General features: G+C 38.5%; 2 protein-coding genes across 34 annotated transcripts in view; one reads left to right on the plus strand and one right to left on the minus strand.

Annotated features, from left to right (window-relative positions):
- NCOR1 (nuclear receptor corepressor 1) overlaps nucleotides 1-11,273 on the minus strand; it is a gene marked incomplete at its 3' end in the record, with an annotated part of 155,741 nt that extends 144,468 nt beyond the window's left edge. For 15 of the 30 annotated variants that reach the window (XM_081270140.1, XM_081270139.1, XM_081270131.1 and 12 more), the window contains exon 1: nucleotides 11,074-11,273. Of the gene's footprint in view, nucleotides 1-6,102; nucleotides 6,159-11,073 lie in introns of all 30 variants that reach the window. The other 15 variants (XM_081270126.1, XM_081270125.1, XM_081270128.1 and 12 more) reach the window with 3 other exon arrangements.
- Nucleotides 11,274-12,889: 1,616 nt separating this feature from the next.
- Nucleotides 12,890-23,358, plus strand: part of PIGL (phosphatidylinositol glycan anchor biosynthesis class L) — a 109,615-nt gene continuing 99,146 nt past the window's right edge. For all 4 annotated transcript variants that reach the window (XM_081270958.1, XM_081270959.1, XM_081270960.1 and 1 more), the window contains exon 1: nucleotides 12,890-13,138. In XM_081270958.1, coding sequence (XP_081127084.1) covers nucleotides 12,904-13,138 — 235 coding nt within the window. In that variant the 5' untranslated portion in view covers nucleotides 12,890-12,903. The remainder of the gene's footprint in view (nucleotides 13,139-23,358) is intronic.

Genomic DNA, 23,358 nt, shown 5'->3' on the forward strand with positions numbered 1-23,358 from the left:
CAGTGAAACCCAGAAGACAAATAATGAAGACTGCTAACAATTTTCTAAACTTTATTTTTTTGTGTGGTGCTGAGGAGTGAACCGAGTGCCTTACACATGCTAGGTAAAGTGCTCTTCCACTGAACCACAACCCCAGCCCTGCTAACAATTTTTTGAGCACATGAATACCATTTTTTAGCTACTAGCTTCATGCTAATTACATTATCTCAATTTTCAAACGAGCAAAGTAAGGAAGTAAATAATGTGCCCAAGGTCACACAGCAACACTGGTAACCTAGCTAGTGTTGGCTATCTAACTGTATAACACTACAAAAGAATAGCTGGGAGGCAGGAGATATGCACACATATAAAAAGAGTAAATATCTTAATATGTAAAGAACTCTTCAATCTGGAAAAAAAAAAAAGCCAATAACCAAAATTTAAAAATGACCACAGAAGGGGCTGAGGATGTGGCTCAAGCAGGTAGTATGCTCGCCTGGCATGCCTGAGGCCCGGAGTTCCATCCTCAGCACCACATATAAACAAAGATGTTGTGTCCACTGAAAACTAAAATAAATAAATAATTTTCTCTCAAAAAAAAAAAAAAAATGACCACAGAACAGGGCTGAGATTGTGGGTCAGCGGTAGAGCACTCGCCTAGCATGTGCAAGGCCCTGGGTTCAATCCTCAGCACCACATAAAAATAAATAAAATATTTGTGTTGTGTCCAACTACAACAACAACCACAAAAAAAGAAAAATATCTGAAAAAAAAAAAATAACCACAGAACAAAAGCAGGAAATTTAGGAAAGAAATATAACTCCCCATTATAGAAATGTTCAACTTCAATAGGATTGATAAAAGGCCAAGCAGGATCACAGTTTTTCATATATTGTCAAAAAGTTTAAGCTCACACAGGTACACAAAATATATGTGTATGTAAATAAACATATTTGATCAAAAAGTAATCATTGTTTACCCAATTTTTTTTCTTTTTAGACTTTTTTTTTGAGAGAGAATTTTAATATTTATTTTTTTTCAGTGTTCGGTGGACACTACGTCTTTGTTTGTATGTGGTGCTGAGGATCGAACCCGGGCCACACGCATGCCAGGCGAGCGCGCTACCACTTGAGCCACATCCCCAGCCCCCCAATTTTTTTTTGACCAAAGAAATATAGTGGCCAGAAATTGATTAAACAAATTATATTTTCATACAGTGGGATACTAAGTAACTGTTAATCAAAGAGGTAGCTTTAAACAAACTTGAAACAGTAGTAGACAAAAGAATACCAATATATTATGACCCATAATACAGAACAGTATATACACAGAGGAAAAAAATCTGGAAGAACACGCAACAAATAGCAGATTACATCTAGGAAGTGGTACTGGTACTTTCAATTTTTTTATATAATCCTATATTGTACTTCCAGAATATATTATTTAAAACAAAAAAGACAAAGATTTTAAAATAACTTCTTCCTCATGCATTAAATGGCTTATGTGAAGGGCTGGGGCTGTAGCTCAGTGGCAGAGTACTTAGCTAGCATGTGTGAGGCACTGGGTTCTATCCATAGTACCACATTAAAAAAACTAACAAATAAAGGCATGTTGTCTATCTACAACTATAAATTTTTTTTTAAATGGCTTGTGTGAATACAAAAAGTCACTTTTGCTTCCCCCTCCTCCAGGGTGTACACTCCTTTGTCTGGTACATTTGCACTGTACCTGTTTTAGATCATAACTCCTAGACAGCACAAGTTTTGGTTCTATTCCAAATATTTCCAAATAATGTAAGAGTTACTGTGATTCAAAAATGAATTAAAAGAACTCAATAAAAAGTAGTGCAAAGTTATTACTTAAAACATGCATTTTCAAAATTATATAATCTAGGACTGGGATTGTGTGGCTCAGAGGTAGAGTGCTTGCCCAGCATGCGTGAGGCACTGGGTTCAATCCCCAGTGTTGAGAGCCACGGCCAGGTCAGGATGGTGCCTGGCATTTTGCCAGAAGGGGCGGCTCCTGCTGCCTCGGGTGCCCTCTACTTTTGAGTTCTCACGGAGTTGGAGTGGGTTAGGGAATGAAGTTCGTTCCTGCTTGAATCTACAAGTGGCTCGTGACCTCCCGGTTATTTGTGCCCAGCCAGACTGCGGCACCCCAGCACAACATAAAAAACTAAATAAACAAAATAAAGGTATTGTGTCTATCTACAACTAAAAATATTTTTTAAATTATATAATTTTAGAGACTTGAGATGGGAGGGAAAGGGAGAGAAAAGGGAAATTGCATGGAAATGAAGGGAGACCCTCATTGCTAAACAAAATTACATATAAGAGGTTGTGAGGGGAATGGGAAAATAAACAAAGAGAGAAATGAATTACAGTAGATGGGGTAGAGAGAGAAGTTGGGAGGGGAGGGGAGGGGGGATAGTAGGGGATAGGAAAGGTAGCAGAATAGAACAATTACTATTAGGGCATTATGTAAAATTGTGGATGTGTAACCGATGTGATTCTGCAATCTGCATTTGGGGTAAAAATTGGGAGTTCATAACCCACATCAATCTAATGTATGAAATATGATATGTCAAGAGCTTTGTAATGTTGTGAACAACCAATAAAAAAAAATAAAATAAATAGAAAAAAAAAGAATTGTAATGCATAAAAACAAAATACATGTATAAAGGCATAAATTGGGGTGAACATACTTTATGTACAGAGATACAAAAATTGTGCTTTATATGTGTAATAAGAATTGTAATGCATTCCACTGTTGTGTATTTAAAAACTGAAATAAAATCAATTAAAAAAAATTATATAATTTTTTAAAATTATATGATTTTATAAAAAAATCTATATGCTATTGCCAAGGGAAATGAACTGCCTATTCAAATCTGAACTGTGTATGACAACAAAAATGTCAACAAGAGTGACAGTTAAACAAAAATAAGGAGAACTGGATTAGACAAAGGGAAGGGAAGGGAGAAGGAATAGGAAGGACAGTAGTATTAATCAGCATAACTTTCTTAACCTTGTATTTGAATAAATGACCAGATTACTCTACATCATGTGCATCCACAAGAATAGGATCCTAATTAGAATAAGTGATACTCCATGTATGTGTAACATACCAAGATACTTTCTACTGTCATGCCTATGTAAAAAGAACTAATAAAATAATTTAAAAAATAAAAAGCACAGGGGCTGGGATTGTGGCTCAGTGGTAGAGCGCTTGCCTAGCACGGGCGGGACCCAGGTTCAATCCTCAGCACCACTTAAAAATAAAGGCATTGTGTTGTGTCCATCTACACCTAAAAAGTAAATAAATATTTTTTTTAAATAAATAAATAAATAATAAAAAGCACAGAAGAAGGAGCAAGCTATAACTAAAGGTGACCCTCATAACAAATCTAAAAGTCAAACCATGGATTGTGGAGTATGCCTATAGTCAGGAAGCTGAGGCAGGATTATTTGAGCCCAGAAGATCAAGACCAACCTGTGCAACACTGTGAAATCTCATATAAAAAGAAAACTATCACTGCCATCATCATCATCATCATCATCATCATCGGACTCAAAATTTTGCAGGAAAAAAATGTAACCTTAATATATCCTGATCTTAGCCAGTGGCACATGCCTGTAATCCCAGCAGCTCAGGAGGCTGAGACAGGAGGATGGAGAGTTCAAAGCCAGCCTCAGCAACAGCAAGGAGCTAAGCAACTCAATGAGACTCTTTCAGACTCCACTCTCTAAATAAAACAATAGGGCTGGGGCTCAGTGGTTGAGTGCCCCTGAGTTCAATCCCCACCCCCAAAACATATATACACATACTATACACACATACACATACTATACACACACACATATATATTTATATTTATATCTCCTGATTTCATACAGTTTGTGTATGATAAAGCAAAAACAAAAACAAACCAAAATACAAAAGATCCAAATTTTATTCCTCAAGTAGACATTGTAAATGGGGTAGAAAAAACAAAATAATTTTGTAATCTTGACTTTTTCTTCTTCTTTTGCTCCTGACTAATCTACCTAAGGATGTGGGTTTTAATGTAAAACTACTAGGCATTACTATTCTTTCAAAAGAATCCTCAAATTCTATCATAATCCTATCAACAAGCCATTCCAAATTTATAAATTTTTCCCAGCACTGAAACTACTCCAAAATTTCCTACATATGTAAAGCTAAAACATTCTTGCATTCTAATATTATCTATGTGGTCTCTGAGATGATCCAATCCCATGTTTACTTTCTCTTCCTCCCCAAAATCTCAGTGAAGTGACAAAAATATTTTTTAAAGAAATACTTGGGGGCTGGGGATGTGGCTCAAGCGGTAATGCGTGAGCACCAGGCACTGGGTTCGATCCTCAGCACCACATAAAATAAAATAAAGGTGTCCACTGAAAAGTGAAAAATAAATATTAAAAAAAAAATCTTAAAAAAAAGAAATACTTGGTTAATTAGCTAACTATGAACATGTTATTTCCCTGACATTGGTGAAATTTCTACCTGTACTTCAATTTCTGAAAACTACTCAACATCAAATTGCCATACATATATCAGACATTTACTATAACAACCACACTAACCCTAGCTACTAGGCTCTTTTCTATGCACTTAACAAATATTTACCACTCCTGAATGCAGGGTATTACTCTAGGAATTTTAAAACTAAGTCAGATACACATGTGCCTATAAAGAGCTTATGGTCTAGTAGAGACTACTTGTCATGTACATTACAACAGAGCAAAGGTAAAGCATCAAGAATTCTGATAACACCAGGTGCAGTGGTGCATGCCTGTAACCCCAGCAACTAGGGAGGCTGAGGAAGGAGGATCACCAAGTTAGAGGTCAGCCTCAGCAATTTATCAAGGCCCTAAGCAACTTAGCAAGACCCTGACTCAAAATATAAAATAAGGGGGCTAGGGTTGTAGCTCAGTGGTAGAGCACTTGCCTAGCTCATGGAGGCACTGGGTTTGATCTTCAGCACCACATAAAAATAAAGGTATTGTGTCCTTCTACAACTAAAATTTTTTGAAATGTTTTTAAATATACATACACATATAAAATAAAAAGGTATGGGGATGTGGCTCAGTGGTTAAGCCCCCATTTAATCTCCAGCCCCGCCCCCGCAAAAAAAAAAGTTACATAGACTTTAGAGGGAGTGCGAAGGAGACTTACTGATTGAAATGATATGTGATCAAACCCTTGAAAAATAGGCAAAACTGAACATGTAGTGGAGTCTGAAAGAGTGTGATAGAAAAGAGCACTCCAGAAAAGAGCACAGTACAGGAAAAACAAAACTTTGGCGGGGTGGGGGTGGGGGGGTGGATACTAGAGATTGAAACCAAAGGTACTTAACCACTCAGCTACATTCCCAGTCCTTTCTATTTTTTTTTTTTTTTTTTTTTTTTTTTTAAATTTGAGACACTGTCTCACTAAGTTGTTTAGGGCCTCACTAAATAGCTGAGGCTGGTCTCAAATTTATAATCCTCCTGCCTTAGCCTCCCAAGTCACTGGGATTATAGGTGTGCACCACAGTGCAGGGAAAAAACCAAACTCTTAATACAACATGAAATGGATATATTATTTAATAGTTCAAACAGAATAAAAAAAATGCCATACCTCAGTGTTAATACAAAGATTATCACTTTAAAGAAAATAATATTCCTTTTCCTTTAATTTTATGGCATTACTATCTTTATAAAACTAATATTACAGAGCTGGAAATATAGCTCAGAGGTAGACAGCATGTATAAGGCCCTGGGTTTGAACCCCAGCACTGAAAGAAAAAAAAAAAAAGAGAAAAGAAAAAGAAAACTGATATCAAAAGTGAATTTTTCAATGTAGCATTAAGAATATAGTTCACGGCCAGGTTTTGTAGTACACACCTGTAAATCAACAGCATTCGAGGCTGAGGCAGAAAGACTGCAAGTTCAAAGCCAGTCTCATCAACTTAATAAAGCCCTAAGAAACTTGGTGAGACCCTGTCTCAAAATAAAAAATATAAAGGGTCAGGGATGTGGCTCAGTGGTTAAACATCCCTGGGTTTAATCCCTGATATAAAAAAAAAAAAAAAAGAATACAGTTTGTGGGCTGGGGATGTACCTCAGTGGCTGAGTTCTTGCTGAGCGTTCATGAGGCCCTGGTTTGGATGCCCAGCACTAAAAAAAAAAAAAAAAAAAAAAAAGGTCTTATTTATCTAAACTTTTATATAAAAGTTCTATACAAAAGTCCCTCATACTTAAAAAAAATATCCAAAAATCTAATTGAAAAAAGCAATAGCTAATTTGCAAAATAATTTAACCTATTTCTTTAGGTCTCAGAATTTCTTAATCACTGACATAATAAAACTTCCATCATTGTAATACTTAAATGCAATGAAGCATAGTTAAATCCAGATAATCTCAAAGACATTTTTGTTAAAGAAGATATTCAGTCAGGCACTGTGGCACATGCTGTAATCTAGCTACTAGGGAGGCTGAGACAGAAAGTTTACAAATTCTAGGCCAGCCCTGGGCAATTTAGCGAGACTTTGTCTCAGAATAAAATAAAAAGGGCTGGGGATACAGCTGGTGGTTAGAGGAGTTGCCTAGCATGTTCCTGGGTTCAATTCCCAATACTGAATATTGTTTTGGTGAAAAGATAGTCATCAAAATAGATTAAAAATTAATCAGGGCATAGGCTGGGGTTGTGGCTCAGCAGCGGAGTGCTTACCTAGCACATGCGAGACGCTGGGTTCGATTTTAAGCACCACATAAAAATAAATAAAATAAAGGTATTGTGTCCAACTAAATAAAATATTTTTGAAAAATTAATCAGGGCTAGGGCTGTAGCTCAGTGGCAGAGCACTTGCCTAGCATGTGTGAGGCACTGGGTTCGATTCTAAGCACCACATAAAAATAAGCAAAATAAAGGCATTCTGTGCATCTACAAATATAAAAAAAAATTAATCAGCTGGGCCCAGGGGCACATGCCCGTAATCCCAGCAGTTTGGGAGGCTGAGGCAAGAGAATCACAAATTCAAAGACAGCCTCAGGAACTTAGGGAGGCTAAGCAACTCAGCAAGATCCTGTCTCTAAATAAAATATAAAAAAGGGCTCAGGTTGGGGGTCAGTGGTCCCCGAGTTCAATATCCAGTACCCCCGCCAAAAAAACAAACTAATTTTCTAGTTATCTTCATATCACTGATGTAGATCAATACCGTTTTTTCAAACTATATTTTCATTGCAGAAATGTAATATTTTGAAGAACTTATCATTTCATATTTAAGCTGAATATCCAAAGTGATCTTTCTTTCATTCTCCATTCACTCCAATTTTTGTTTTAAATATCAATCATCATGTTGAATCACTCCCTGGATGATATGGTTTAATGGAATAAGCACTACAGTAGATGTCAGAAACTTGGCTTCTGCTACTGCCCATTTGCAACAACTTAGGCAAATCACTTCATTCTCAACTTATTCAGTTTATTCAAAAGTAAAACAAGTAAGGCTAATCTAAGATCCTACTTTCTATAATTCATTAAATCATTAGCATTTTGTTTTAACCAAATTTAATGTGATTTTGAGATCACTTAAATAAAAGTAAGAGTGGCACACATGAAAGAATTAAACTGTCTAAAGAACTCCACAGGAACACTGTTTTATAAGGTCTCAGACTTTCAAATGCAAAGGGTGGGGGGAGTAGGTTGTATCGGAAGACTATCCAAGTAATATTTTTGACCACACAAGTTCCTGGGGCAGCAGAAATGGTAGAATAGTATAAACGTTCAAGGAAAAACACTACCACAAAAATACCAAAATAAAAAACAGATGCTCAACACAATATTATTGCTACATTACAGAAACTTTTCATAGTTTTTCAATACTCTCAAGAAGTCCTGATAGAAAACGCTTTCTTAGTGCTGGGCATATAGCTCAGTTGGTAGAGTGTTTGCCTTGCACACACAAGGCCCTGGGTTCAATCTCCAGCACCATCACACACACACACACACACAAAAAAGAAAATGCTTTCTTAATCATCAAAATTACCTTTCATGCTGGATGCAGTGGCACATGTCTGTAATCCCAACTGCTTGGAAGGCTGAGGTAGGATAATCTCGAGTTCAAAGCCAGCCTCAGCAGCTTAGTGAAGCCTTAAGCAACTCAGAGAGGCCCTGTCTCTAAATAAAATATAAAAAAGGGCTGGGGATGTGGCTCAGTGGTTAAATGTCCCTGGGTTCAATCCCTGGTAACAAAACTAACTAAATAAATAGATAGTTTTTCATATCCTCCAACCTGAAAAGGACAAAGTTATCAGACAATCCGAAGACTGAGTTATTTGTGGATATAACTAACCTATTCAACTATGCCTTATGCCTTTATAGCATTTAGTAATCCACCCAAAACATAAAAGGAACATCACATTGATTGTACAAATGAATGACTGAAAACACATGAGCCTCTTACCTACAAATCTGTATATAATAAATTCAGATCAAACTTTACTACTTGCTTTGTACCATAGTCTAATAAAATTCAATATGTGAAGTAAAAGAAAAGATGGAGCCTGGCGCTATAACACGTGTCCATAGTCCCAACTACTGGGGAGGCCAAGGCTTAATCCCAGGAATAGAAGGCCACACATTGAAATCCCATCTCAAAATAAATAAGTAAGAACAGATGGAAGTAACTAAAGAGTTTTATCATATCCAGGCACAAATAAGAATTTGAAATTACAACTAAGATAGATCACAAAATATAATTAAAACTAAGTATCAAAAACATATAAAAAACCAACAAGCCAGAGTAATGGCACATACTAGTAAACCCAGGGACTTGGGAGACTGAGGTTAGAGGACAGCAAGTTCCAGGCCAGCCCCAGACGAATTGTCATAGTTTCATAGTTTTTATTTTAAACTAAGAGGACAGTCCAAACACTTAAGTTTTACTACATTTTTTAAATCCACAAAAGCATCAAGTTAAAATATATATATTTCTCTAGAGGCCATGGAGAGAATTATAGCTTCCATAGATACGTCACAGCAGATAACAGGTGTATTCTGATAAGTTGTAATGTGAATACATTTTTCTAACTAGATTCCTATGTTTATTCATTCAATAAAAAATTTGTAGTGTCTGGTGTGAATATACTATGTATAAACCAGAGATATGAAAAACTGTGCTCTAAAATATGTGTAATAAGAATTGTAATGCATTCCGCTGTCATATATAAATTTAAATTTTTTTTTTTAATTTGCAGTGTCAAAATCTCTCTCTCTCTCCCTCCCTCCCCCTTACTAGGTGCTTAACCAGAGATAAAATCAGAGAAGGGCCTATCCTGCTCTCAAAAAGAGATAAACCAGAACATAAATACCAACAGTACAAGGTAGAAAGTGTAAGCACTGAAAGAGATAAGCAGATAAAGCAATACAGGATCTCAGAGGGAGTTGTTACTACCTCACAGAAACACAACCCTTTCAATCTGTTTAAAGCAATTTCATAACTGTTAACTCCCTTTAGGCGCATAACAGCCGCCCATAGATAGATAAATGGTTTCCTAATATTAGAGATAAGGAAACTGAAGCACAGAGAAGTTGATATATTCCAAAACGTCAGTTATAAGAAGAATCAGAAATTAATATTACATTTTCTCCAGGGGAGTAGTTCAATATATGGCATATCTTTTTTAAAAGGAAAGAGTATTTTGGTATTTAACTAATCATTTCCTAGTGCGACTATTTTACATGTAAATACATATACATACACACACCTTGATTTTCATTAACTGCTGGGCTTAAGGCAAGACAAGCAACTGGAAACTATAAATATGAAAGTAAACTTCCAGTGGATTTTAATAGAATGAAAAAATTAGATTTCTCTCTAGCAATCTGTGGTTAATTCTTCTGTAATTTTTACCTATGTATAAATAAGATTCTAAAATAGGTCTGATCCTGAGTCCAGGCAAGTGCTGGTTTATCCAGTAAGTTATCTTTATGAAAGTAAATATCAAAATATTTCCATGAAATTACCAAAACTTAAATACTGTCATGCCATTTTCAGTGACCCAGAATCATCGCAGTTATTGATCAGAATATACTAAAGGAAGGAAGGAATATGTATAGGCATTTTAAAATCCCAGACCTGTTGCTCTCTGCACACAGTCACGTTCAGCCAGCCTCCCATCACTGCCTCACGAGGGGGCACACAAGAATTGTAAATTTCAATATAATTAGGACATAATTAAGAAAGCAAACCTGATGCAGGTGAATATACTAATCCCAAAGATTAGAATGCCCCATACCCCTACTCTCCAAGGTAAATTCTGTTGAAGAGGCACCGTAGCAATGAAACTCTTGACATTTCCTAGGCAAATACTTCTCATAAATACCATTTATTCCCATCTATTCCTTTAATCCACGACTACTCCTGGTCTAGAATTCGAAGAATTCAATCACTTCTCCATTAAAGCTGATTTCTCCATTCTAGTTTTCCAAATCCTTCATCTGGCACACGAAAACACCAACAATAAACGGCGGAAGGTATAGGGTTCGGATCTTTGCCAGCTCCACCACTACCCACCCTTCGCCATTACAGCCCGAAGTGGTCAGGTTAGAAAGGTGAACTACTCGGCTCCTTCACGTACTCGTCCAACGCTGTCACCCTCCCTAACCCTTCCACACTCCCAAGACGGCCACTAACTCCGCCTAACAGTGAGCCCAGGCCCGCCACCTGCGCCGGCCCCACCCGGGGACCCTTGGCCATCGCGTCCCGCCTCCGCCAACCCTGCAGGCTCCGCTCGCCCCTTCCCCACAGGACACGTCGGGGTCGGCCCTGGCCCGGCCGCAGCCCATTCTTCTTCCAAACTCCAGAAGCCTCCACTCGCCTAGCCCGAGCCCTCCGCCGCGCCCGACTCGCCCCTGGGCGGCCAAAGAGAAGGGGCCGGCAGCTGGGACGGGTCCCGACCTAGCGGGGCCCGCGACGCCCTTCCCCGGGCCGAAAAGCTGCCCCCAAGGCCGGTGCCCTGAGAGTCCTCGGAAGCCCCGGGGCGAGAAGGGGCCCGGAGGCCGGCGCTGCGGGCGCCGGGGCCTACTCACCGGGAGCTGGCAGAGCGTGGGAGCCGGCGCGTCCCCCGGCCTCAGGAGCAGGACGCGGCCCCGGCGCGCGGCCCTACGCCGGGACCTCGCTCGGCGCGGCGAGCCAGACACTCACTCCAGCCGCTGCCGCCGCCGCCGCTGCTGCTTCGCCACCTTGGCCGCCATCTTGACTCAACCCCTCTCCCTCCCCCCCAGCCCGGGGGCCGCGGCTAAGGCGGCTCCGGCGCCGGCTCCTCCTCCTTCCGGAGGGCTTAGAGACCGACTCCCTCCGCTGGCGGAGCGCCTTTCTTACTTCGGCGGAGCTTCCTGGGTCGCGCAGCTCCGGACTCCTTCTGGTTTCGCCTCAGTGTGGCGGCAGCGGTCCCCCCCAAACACAAAATAGGCCGGGGCAGCGTCGCCCCCAATGGGACCCAGGGCTGCTGCCATGGCGCACCCGGCCTGAGGAGCCTGCCGCGAGCCGGCCCGCCCCGGAGCGCTCGGGGGCTACCTCCCGGCGTGGGAAAGGGCAGGGCGCCCGTCTGTGCCTCGGGTCCTGCTACCCCCCCTCAGCGGCACGGCAGGATGGCGACGGCCTCCACTGCCCGGGGCTGCAAAGACAGAATCCGGGTCCACGTGGCACGTCGACTTACCCGATACTTTAGCACCAAGCCCTCACCGAAATGCCCGGCGAGGCCGATTTGCCCATCACATCGCTCTTGAATCTAACTCCGAAGAGGAGTTAGGGCCCTCGAGACTCAGGAAGTGCACACTACCCCCACTGACTCTTCTAGTGAAATTACTGGCCAGTTCCCCGTGACCGCATACTTTTCCTTTAGTAAAATCACCATTCACATCCCAAAATTGAAAAGGGAACGCAAAGTTAAGGTATTTTGCCGTTTCGGAAAACATTCATCCGGATAACAGGGCGAAACCATATAATTAGAAAAGCCCCTGGTGCCTGTAATCTCAGCGACTCCCAAGGCTGAGGCAGGAGGATCCCAAGGTCCAGGCCAGCCTGGGTGACTAAGTGAGCCCCTCAACAATTTAGCGAGACCCTTTTCAAAACAACAATAACAACAACAACAAATGTGAAGGGCTAGGGATGTAGTTCAGTGGTAAAGTTCCTCTGGGCTCCACCCATACTATCCTCCTCCCATCTCCCCTCCCCGAAAAAGAAATGGGTTAGAAAATGATGAATTAAAACGAGGCGAGAAGTCTGCTTGCAAAACGTGGGAATTTTCTGTTATGGTGACACATGCCAATAATTCCAGCGATTTGGGAGGATGAGGCAGGAGGATCATAAGTCCAAGACCGGCCTCAACAATTTAGCAAGACCCTGTTTGAATATAAAAAAATTAAAAGCCTGGCAATGTAACTCAGTAGTAAAGTGCCTCAGGGTTCAATCCTGGGTTCCCTCCACCCACCCACCCACCCCCAAAAAAACCCACAAGATGTGGAAGTTTATTTTCAAATGCTTTTCCTTAAACACATTATATTGTGAGGCAGGACAAAGGTATTAAATTGGACGGCATCGGGTTCGGGTCAGCTCTGAAACCTAGCAGGCACAAGACTTCGTGTACAAAAGATGGAGAGAAGGTTGGGGATTTAGTTCAGCGGCAGTGCGCTTGCCCTGAGTTTGGTCCTCGGCTCTGAAAGAAAAATAAAGATGGAGAGAGCACAGTATGCCGAGAAGCTTCAGTGTCAGAAGACAAATCCTACTTTTAAGTCGCAAGCAAAGATGCACCCAAACGCTGAACGCGGAACGGAATTTCAGTGGGTGCGGTTTTCCTGCCGGAGTCAGGGTCAACTGCAGCCTTCCCAATTGCACAGGCGCAGTGCCACTTACCCAGCATGGAAGCGTTGTGTCTCGGCTGTGTGTTGGCGGCGGTTCTAACGTGGGGTTTTCTCTGCTTTTGGGACTCTGCAGAACGAATGAAGACTGCGGAGCAAGCAGGCCTGTTGAAATCCGGAAGCCAAACCCTTCTCGTGATCGCGCACCCCGATGATGAAGCCATGTTCTTTGCTCCCACAGTGCTAGGTTTGGCACGCCTGAAGCACCGGATGTCCCTGCTCTGCTTCTCTGCAGGTAGGAGGCCTTAAGTGATCGCTGGGAGCCTGGGCTGTGAGGGATTTGGGTACTAGTCAACCTCAATATACTCCTTCCCGAAGGGTTTTCAATTGTAGGGAGCTAAATGAATACAACGAAGGTCTTTCCTTTGAACTCCTTCCAGGCTGACAGGGAGCAGCTGGCCTCCCAGGTGAGTTTGGGGGGATGTCTGCAGCTTGCATACTCCACTCTCCGCTGGCAGGATTGAGGAGAGGAAAGGGAGTTTCTCACCATTGATTCCACTCAGTGCCAGCATTTTCGTTGGGAACTGCGACTATATTAGTTATTTTGGAACCTTTCATTTACAGAAGGGTCAAGAACAGTGATATTACTATGTAGTACAGCAAAAACAATTTATTCTGTATGGTGCCTGTTCAGTCCTTAAAATTTCGCTTCTAATAATAGCAAAGGACCTTCTTGCATGCTGAATCCGTATTGTGCTAGAAAGTGGCGTGTGTCAAACTGGAGGAGGGACTCAGATAAATAGTAATTTTGTAGATAATTTTAGAGTTCATCTCCACCCAACTTTCCGTGAAAGAGCCATTCAACGAATAGGGCTAGTATTCTGATACAGAAAACATCAAATGAGAAAAAAAAAAAAGTGACCGTGGTGCTTAATCATGGCCATAATTGCACAGCTGTGTAAATGAAGTAATCGAGCTGTATACAATATGTGGATTTTATAGTATGTCAAATTATATCTCAATAAATCAGTTGTTTTTAGTTGCTCATAACCACTTTTCCTATTTGGTTGTGTTATTTCAATCCTTTCTATACAAATTTCACAGAAATCACATTTTTTTTTTTTTAAAGAGAGAGTGAGAGAGGAGAGAGAGAGAGAGAAATTTTTTTTTAATATTTTTTTTTTAGAGAGTGAGAGAGGAGAGAGAGAGAGAATTTTTAATATTTATTTTTTAATTCTCGGCAGACACAAATCTTTGTTGGTATGTGGTGCTGAGGATCGAACCCGGGCCGCACGCATGCCAGGCCAGCGCGCTACCGCTTGAGCCACATCCCCAGCCCAGAAATCACATTTAATACAATTGTATTCTTTTCACTTAACATTTCTTTTTCACTTACCTAGCATATGTTAAACATTTATGGTAGGCCTATTCTATCTGTCTCTTGGAGCTCAATGTCTAAAATTGACTGTTTTAAGGCTTTGCATATAATTTGAATTCCCTAAGGCATACCAGTTTTACATTCTGAGTGGTAGTAATGAAGAGTATCTCTCTTACTTCCCCCCCCCCCCGAAATTAATCGTTTGTTATCAATAAGATTAAATCATCTTTATTATTTGTTGAGAATTTGGATCTAAGCACTTTTTTCTCTCTTAATGTTAAAGATATTATTTGCAAATAGTTGCAAGTAACAGCCTGATTTTTTCCTTGCTTTTAATCTTATTTATATTTCATACTACAACTATGGGAGTCAAATATAGGCAAGTTTTTGTTTCAAGATCTACAAGAGAAGCCTGGATTTTATTTGCAAAATATTGTAGATGCAGTGTGATCTTTAATAAAGTTCTTATTTTTATAAAAAGGCTCATAAAAATTTAGTATCAGAAACCCAAATTTTTCCTGCCTCATTTTCTGTCTTTTGTTTTTGTTTTTGTTTTGCTGCTGGGGTTCAAACCCAGAGCCTCAAACATGTTGGGCAAACACTCTACCATTGAGCTGAACCCCCAGCCTCCCAGGCTTTTGTTTGTTGTTGTTGTTGTTGTTTGTTCTAATTAGTTATATATGGCAGTAGAATGCATTTTGACACATAGTACACAAATGGAGCATAACTTCTCATTCCTCTGGCTATAAGTGGTGCTAATCCCACCAGGAGTGTAATCGTACATATATATAGGGTAATAATGTCCACCTCATTTTACCATCTTTCCCATCCCCACTGCCCCATCCCTCCCATCACTCCCTTCTGCACAATCCAAAGTTCATTCATTCTTCCCTATCCACCCACCTCCCCGCTTACTGTGGATCAGCATCTGCTTATAGGAGAAAAGATTCAGCTTTTGGTTTTAGGGGATTGGCTTATTTCACTTAGCATTATATTCTCTAGTTCCATCCATTTACCAGCAAATGCTATAATTTCATTCTTCTTTAAGGCTGAGTAATATTCCACTGTGTATTTATATCACATTTTATTTATCCATTCATCTGTTGAAGGGCATCTAGGTTGGTTCCACAGGTTAGCTATTGTGAATTGAGCTGCTATAAACACTGATGTGGCTGTGTCACTGTATATGCTGATTTGAAGTCCTTTAGATATAAACTGAGGAGTTGGGTAGCTGGGTCAAATGGTGGTTCCATTCCAAGTTTTCTGAGGAATCTCCATACTTCTTTCCAAAGTGGTTGTACCAATTTGCAGTCCCACCAGCAATGAATGAGTGTATCTTTTTTCCCTCATCCTTGCCAATACTTATTGTTTGTATTCTTGATTATGTGCCATTCTGGCTAGAGTGAGATGAACTCTTAGAGTAGTTTTGATTTGCCTTTCTCTAATTCCAGCCTCCCAGGTTTCCCCCAACCCCTAATAAAAAATTGTAATCCCAGCTATTTGGGACACTGAGGCAGGAGGATCTCAAATTCCAGCCCAATCTGGACAACTTAGAGAGACCCTGCCTCAAAATAAAAAAATACAAAGGGCTGAGAATGTAGCTCAGGGTAGAACACTTTCCTAGCCTATGCAAAGTCCTGGCTTCAAGCCATAAAAGAGAAAAGAAAAGAGAAAAAAAATGTGAGCATATACTTAGAAGCCAGCATTTTTTTTAATTTATTTTTTATTTTTTTATTTTATTTTTTTAATTTATAGATGGATACGATGCCTTTAGTTTTTATTTTTTATGTAGTGCTGAGGATCAAACCCAGTGCCTCACATGTACTAGGTGTGTCTTTCATTATTTCCTCTGAATCTAAATTATCATTTTAAATTGTTCTATCTTGGATTTAGTTGGGCACAGTGGTGCGCACACTGAGCTACAACCCAGCCCCAGCAGTCAGCATTTTTGTTGTTGTCTTTCATTATTTCCTCTGGAATCTAAATTATCATTTTAAATTGTTCTAACTTGGATTTTTAAAATTATATTTTAAATCACAACTCATTCAAAAATATGTATGGAACATTTTTCACACTCCTGACTTAACATTCTGATGTACAAAACAGGACACTGATAATTTATGACACAGTATAATGAAAGCTGTGATGATGTAATGGAGAAAGTACTATGGGTAAAAAATATAAAAATGCATTAATTCTCTTTGAGGAGACTAGATTAAGGAAAGTTTCTCCAAATAGGTTTTCTTTTGAGCTAGTCTTTAAAAATAATAGTAGGTTACCTATGACGCAGAGTAAGTCATCCTAGACAGTAGTAAAGACATCAGTAAGTCCTGAACTTGTATAAATAATTCATTCTAACTAGAGCCCCAGGTTAGGGAGAAGGGAGAAGCAGGGGAAAAGATAATTTTTTTGTTACTAATGCCTCTTTTAATCCTGTCAGTAACCCTATGAAGAAGATAATACTATTATTCCCATTTTACAATTGTAGCAACTAAATCACAAAGAGTTTAAGTAACAACCAGAGTAGCTACAACAGAGACCTAGGTCTCTGTAGCTTTTTTTTTGTTGTTGTTGTTCTAAACCATTATACCCAATCTGCCTCTTGTATTGTTTTGCATGCCATGTCAGTTATAAAATATCTGTATTGATTCCCAGTGTACATTTTTTAAGCTTTATTTTGTTTATTTATTTTGATGTGGTGCTGAGAATTTCTGCTATTTAAAAAAAAAATACTTTGGCCTGACAATTTTAGGGAACTTAGCCAGATGTGCTATCCCCCATTTAGAAGTTTGCAGTCCTTATGAGAATATAAACATCATTGAGAAGTCTTACTATTAAAATAAAAAAAGATCTAATTGGGCACAGTGTTGCACATCTGTAATCCCAGCGGCTTGGGCGACTCATGCAGGAAGACCACAGGTTCAAAGCCAGCCTCAGCAACTTGGCAAGGCCCTGAGAAACGTAGTAAGATCCTATCTCAAAGTAAAATATAAAAAGGATTGGGGATGTGGCTCAGTGGTTAAGTGCCCCTGAGTTCAATCCCTGGTACAAAAAAAAAAATTATTTAATTTTGTTTAATCGAGCATTTCCCAAATTTATGTAACCACCAAAATGCCTGCTAATATGCACATCCAATAATGCGGAATTAATATAATCAATTCTCTGTTTTAAAAAGCTTATTCTAGGGCTGGGGCTGTAGCTCAGTGGTAGAGCTTGCTTTGCACATGTGAGATACTGGGTTCGATCCTCAGCACCACATAAAAATAAATAAAGATATTGTGTCATCTACAATTTAAAAATGTTAAAAGAAAAAAAACTTATTCTAGCTGGGCACAGTAGTACACACCTGTAATCCCAGCGGCTGGGGAGGCTGAGGCAAGGATGATTTTGATTTCAAAACTGGCCTCAGAAATTTAGCGAGGCTCTAAGCAACTCAATGGGACCCTGTCTTTAAATAAAATACAAGAAAGGGCTGGGGATGTGGCTCAGTGGTTAAGTAACCCTAGTATCAAAAAAAAAAAAAAAAAAAAAAAAAAAAGCTTTCTCTAGGGGCTGTGGTTTTAACTCAGTTATAGAGCACTTGCCTACCAAGCACTATGTTCCACCACATAAAAAAAATAAAAATAAAAGGTATTGTGTCTATCTACAACTAAAAAATAAATACATAAATAAACAAACAAACAAGCTTATTCTAGTCTGGCACAGTAGTGGAGCAGGCTGTAATCCCAGTGGCTGGGGAGGCTGAAGAGGAGGATGAAGAGTTCAAAGATAGCCTCAGTATTTTGGCAAGGAGGCCCTAAGCAACTTAGTGAGACCCTGTCTCAAAAAATAGAAAGGGCTGGGGATGTGACTCAGTGATCAAGGTGCCCCTGGGTTCAATCCCTGATACAAAAAAAAAAAAAAAAAAAACTCATTCTGATGGCAATGTGGAAAAGGTTTGAAAGGAAAGATTATAGTCAAGAATACCAATTCAGCCCATCATTTCCTCTCTAGATTGCAACTGTAGACTCAAACATTAGATTCCCTTGTATTTCTGGTCTATGTGCTGTTCCTTCAGTCTGACATTCCTATCTTAATTACTATAGCTTTTATAGCACTGCTATCTGATATGACCAGATTGCTTCGGGGCATGTTTGCTGATTTTGACTTTTTTTCTTCTAAATACATTTTATAATTAGCTTGGTCATGTTCAAGGAAAAACTTTGCTGGCATTTTTATTGAAATTTCACTGACTTAATATAAGGAGACTTGACGTTTATATTGTAAAGTCTTTCCATCTATTATGATATGTCTCGTTTATTTTGGCCTTCTTTCATGTCTGCTAATAGTTTCATTTTTGGTGTTAGAGATTAAACCCAGAGCTTCAAGCATGCACTTTACTACTGAACTACACCCCTAGCCCCAATATTTTTCTTAGAAGAGACAGGGTCCTGCCATGTTTTCCAGATTGGCCTTGAACTTGAGGATCATCCTGCCTCAGCCTCCTGAGTAGGGGGGGACTTTAGGTGCCTACCAACATTCTAGGCTGTTAGCAGTTTTATATTTAAGATCTTACAAATGTATGGAGATGGTAATTATGCAGTTTGTCCTTTTAATCTGTGTCTAATGTCTAGAGGTTCATGTTTCAAATATTATAGTCTATGTTACCCTCTAGTATTTTGATAACCTCATTTCTTTAAATGTATAAAACACATATCTAATAATTCCAGTTTCTATAATCTGTATATTTGAGTCTCCTCTTTGTTCTGATAACTCATTCTGGGTGACACATTTCTATGTGTATTTTGTGATTTTTTTTTTTTTTAGTAGAAGTAAACACATGTTTCTCAGAACTGTATTTGTGATAATACTTTCATGATTTACTTTGGCCAGGCAGCTAAACACACCACCTACCTCAGAAGACTCTAAAATGTTAGATTGAGATTTTTCAGGCCACAGAGGAGGTATAAATTTAGGATCCAAACCCAGGCATATTAGTTGTCTAATATTATGTAACAAATTATCTGAAAACTTAGTGGCTTAAAACATTAAGAATACTTGTTCTTATGGTGTCATACTGAGAATACTGTCTCTGCTCAGTACCTTAATTGGAGGAACCAAAGACTGGAAACTAGAATCATCTGAAGATTCATTCACTTAAGTCTCTGGCCTTCAGCTAGGGACTTAGCTAGAGATACCAACCAGAACATCCACGTGTGGTATATCCAGTGTCTGTATGTCTTAGGCTTCCTCACAGGTGTCCTGAGAAGGAATCTCTGCTGGGGGTAGTCATATTGTCTTTCATGACCTTGCCTTAGAAATCATACAGTATCACTTCTGCTAACATTCTTCTTGTCAAGGAAATGTGTCTCAATGATCTCTGTCTAGAATGGGCTTTTTTCTACTTCATCCTCTGAAGGAATTGCCTTTTGAAGGTCCTAGTTTTCAAAACATCTTATTTTTGTCTAAGCTTTTCTCCCTAACTTTAGATTATCAACACGCAAGTGCCCTAGGGTCAACACAATAATACCTCTCAGGATTCACACTTACCTATTGTTTTGGTCCTTTAGAAGAAAGCCTTTGCTTTTCTGCTAGTTCAATCATACATCGAGAACATGTTTACCTTTATTTCACGTTCAGGTATTCTATACTAAAAGTGTTTCTCCAGGTATCAATACATCATGTTTCCTAAAGAAGAAATTATTTTTTTTGTTTCAGTTTAGTACCAGAGATTGAACCCATGGGTGCTATTTTATTTTGAGATAGGATCTCACTAAGTTGCTATGGACTTGCTAAATTTCTGAGGTTAGCTTTGCAATCTTCCTGTCTTAGCCTCCGAAGCTGCTGTTATTACAGGTGTGCTTTATGGCATCTGGTGTATTAAGTTACTTATTTATTTATTTTTTAGTTGTAGTAGGATGTTTATTTATTTTTATGTGGTGCTGAGGATTGAACCCAGTACCTTGAACTCTACTACTGAGCCACAACCCCAGCCCCTGTTTTAGATTATTTGTAATAATTGCTTTTTAATTGTTAATAATTCATCAAAGTAATATTTTTTTAAACTTTTTTTAGTTGTGGATGGACACAATACTTTTATTTTTATATGGTGCTGAGGATTGAACCAAGTGCCTCTCATGTGCTAGGTGAGCACTCTACCACTGAGCTACAACCCCAGCCCCCAAAGTAATCTTTATTTAGATATATTTAAATCCATTCTCAAAAGTGTTATTTTCATCTAATTCTATTCTGTCTAACCCAATACATTTGGGATTTCTAAAAACATCTGATCTTGAGTGTTGATTGCATCCTGCTAAAAATGGAATAAGGATCAGGGATTTGGTTCAGTGATAGAGTGCTTGCCTAGAATGCTTGAAGCTTTGCATTCAATCCCCAGCATGGTAGGGGAGGTAAAAATGGAATAAATTGGTAATACTTTAAAATATGAATTTTATTACTTTAAGGGAGTTAGAAAAAAATCAGAATATGACTCAAAGTTTATCTCACTGGTTCTTTTTACTAACATATATCTAAATACTTAGGTACTTTTCTCTAAAAGTTGTTTATAAACACTGATGCTAATAGATTAACTTGTAGGCTATTTATTAGACATATATATTTTGAAACATATGTTTACTTACCTTTCTCTTATAACTAGCTTAGAATTTATATGCCACATCACCTTATACATACCTTCTATTTAAAACTCACCAACTGTGTAAGTGCATATGAAAATGTTGATGTCAGTGGGTTTGGTGGTATACCCCTATCGTCCCAGCTTCTCAGGAGGCTGAGGCAGGAGGACCATTTGAATCTAAGAATTCAAGTCTGGGTAACACAGCAAAACTCTGTCTCAAAAAATAATAATAATTGTTGATGTCTTGCTGATTGCTTTTTTAATTGGAGCATGTCACCCTTTTCAGAGCTTTTCATTATTTATGTAATGAGTTAGGTTTTTTGCTATAAAAATAGGCAATTTGATTAAACAATGAAAAGCCCTAAAAGAAATGCTAATGAAACATTAGGGAAGAGATCATTTCAGAGACCAAAGAGAAAGAAATGCCACCGAGACAAAAACAACAACAACAACAACAACAACAACAACAAAAAAAAACAGTAAAACAGAGCCTCTGAACAGTAAAAAGAAAAGAAGCAAGTGTGAAAAAGAAAGTACAGTAGTACTAATCTGAAAGAAGTATAGACTGGGGCCAGGTGCAGTAGCACAGACCAGTATACTTAAAATGATTAAAATGGGCCAGGCACTGTGGCACAGACCTGTAATTCCAGCAACTTGGGAAACTGAGGCAGGTAGATTGCAATTTGAGGTTTCAACCCTTACAACTTAGCCAGACCCCGTCTCAGGGTGTAACTCAGTGGTAGAGCATCCCTGGGTTCAATCCTCAGTATATTAAAAAAAAAAAAAAAAAAAAAAAAAAAAAAAAAAAAAGCATAGGATGGGAATCATCAACAAATTTAATTCATTTTTGGTATTGAAAATACTTGCTGTAACATAACTGAGATGTGCTGGACTCTGTTCTGATTCTGTATACTTCTCATTCCATCTAATAAATAAATGCCTGCCATATTCAGAAAAAGATAGTTTCCCATATGTTTGGACTTGTTAATGACCAACTGCAAACAGAGAAGTTAACAAAAATTAACATTTCCAAAATTAAAGTTAAGATGAATGCAGTTTCTTTAGAAATAGTAAAACTTCTCCCAAGTACAGCTAGATTGGTTGATAATAGCATATGATAATGTTTTTCTTTCTTTCTTTTTTTTTTAGTTGTTGATGGACACAATATCTTTCTTTTTATTTGTTTATTTTTATGTGGTACTGAGAATCGAACCCAGGGCCTCATACATGTGAGGCAAGTGCTCTACCACTGAGCTACAACCCCAGACCCAATGTTTCTTGATTTTAGCTGGATAGATGTATATATATTTTTTTAATTTAAACAGTCCTTTAACTGTATTTGTTCATCAATTGTAAAGATATAATTTAAGTTTTATAGTGATAACTCTAAATTAAAATATTTTTATTAATGTTTTATTAAGTTGTGGTAAAATATACATAACAAAATTTGCAATTATAAACATTTTTAAGTGTTCAATTCAGTGGTAGTAAGTACATTCACAAGATTGTGTAACCATTACCTCTGTTTCATCATCTAAAACAAACACTGTAACCCATTAAGCAATAACTGTCCTCTCCTCAGCCTCTGGCAACTATCATTTTCTACTTTCTGTCTCTTATGAATTTAACTGTTACAGGTACCTCACACAAATGAAATCGTATAGTAATCATCAATTTATATCTATCTTAATGTTGATTAGAATAATTTTTAAAATTCATCAGTGTTGTAGCAAGTATCAAAATTTTATTTTGTCTTATGGCTGAATATTATATATATATATATATATATATATATATATATATATATACACACACACACACACACACACACACACATACATACATACCAAATTTGTTTTTTCATTTGTCTGTTTGTAGACACTTAGATTTTCTACTTTTTGACTACTGTGAATATGCTTCTTTGAACAGTGTTACAAGTATGTTTCAGTACCAGTTTCTAGTTCTTTTGAGTATATACTTGTGAGTACAATTGTTCAGTCATGTGGTAATTCTGTTTATATTTCTGAAGAATCTCCAAACTGTTTTCCTGCCATATCACATTCCCACTACTGGTGCACTATGGTTCCACTTTCTTTTGTTTCTTTTCAGGACTGAGGATGTAACTCAGGGCCTTGTACTTGCTAGGCAAGCGTTCTGTTACTGAGCTGAATCACCAACCCCAGTTCCACTTTCTTTATATCCTTTTCAATGCTTGTAATTTTCTGTTTTCAGAACTATAGTCATCCTAATGGGCATGAAGTGATACGTTATTGTGGGTTTGATATGCATGTTCCTAATGACTAATGATGAGCATCTTTTCACATGCTTGTTGGTTATCTTCTTTGGAGAATGTTTAGTTAAATCCTTTGGCCATTTAAAAATTCTAATTTCATTTTTGAATCATGATTTCTTAAGCTAGGGTATGTAGACACATTCTAATGGAAGGGAGTCAAGTCCTCTTGGTTTCAACTTCCTTTGGGAGCCCAGGCCTCTCTGTTTCAATAATACTGCCTCCTTCCTT

This window comes from Spermophilus citellus, assembly GCF_964194105.1.
Source record: "Spermophilus citellus genome assembly, chromosome: 17".
Classification (NCBI taxonomy): domain Eukaryota; kingdom Metazoa; phylum Chordata; class Mammalia; order Rodentia; family Sciuridae; genus Spermophilus; species Spermophilus citellus.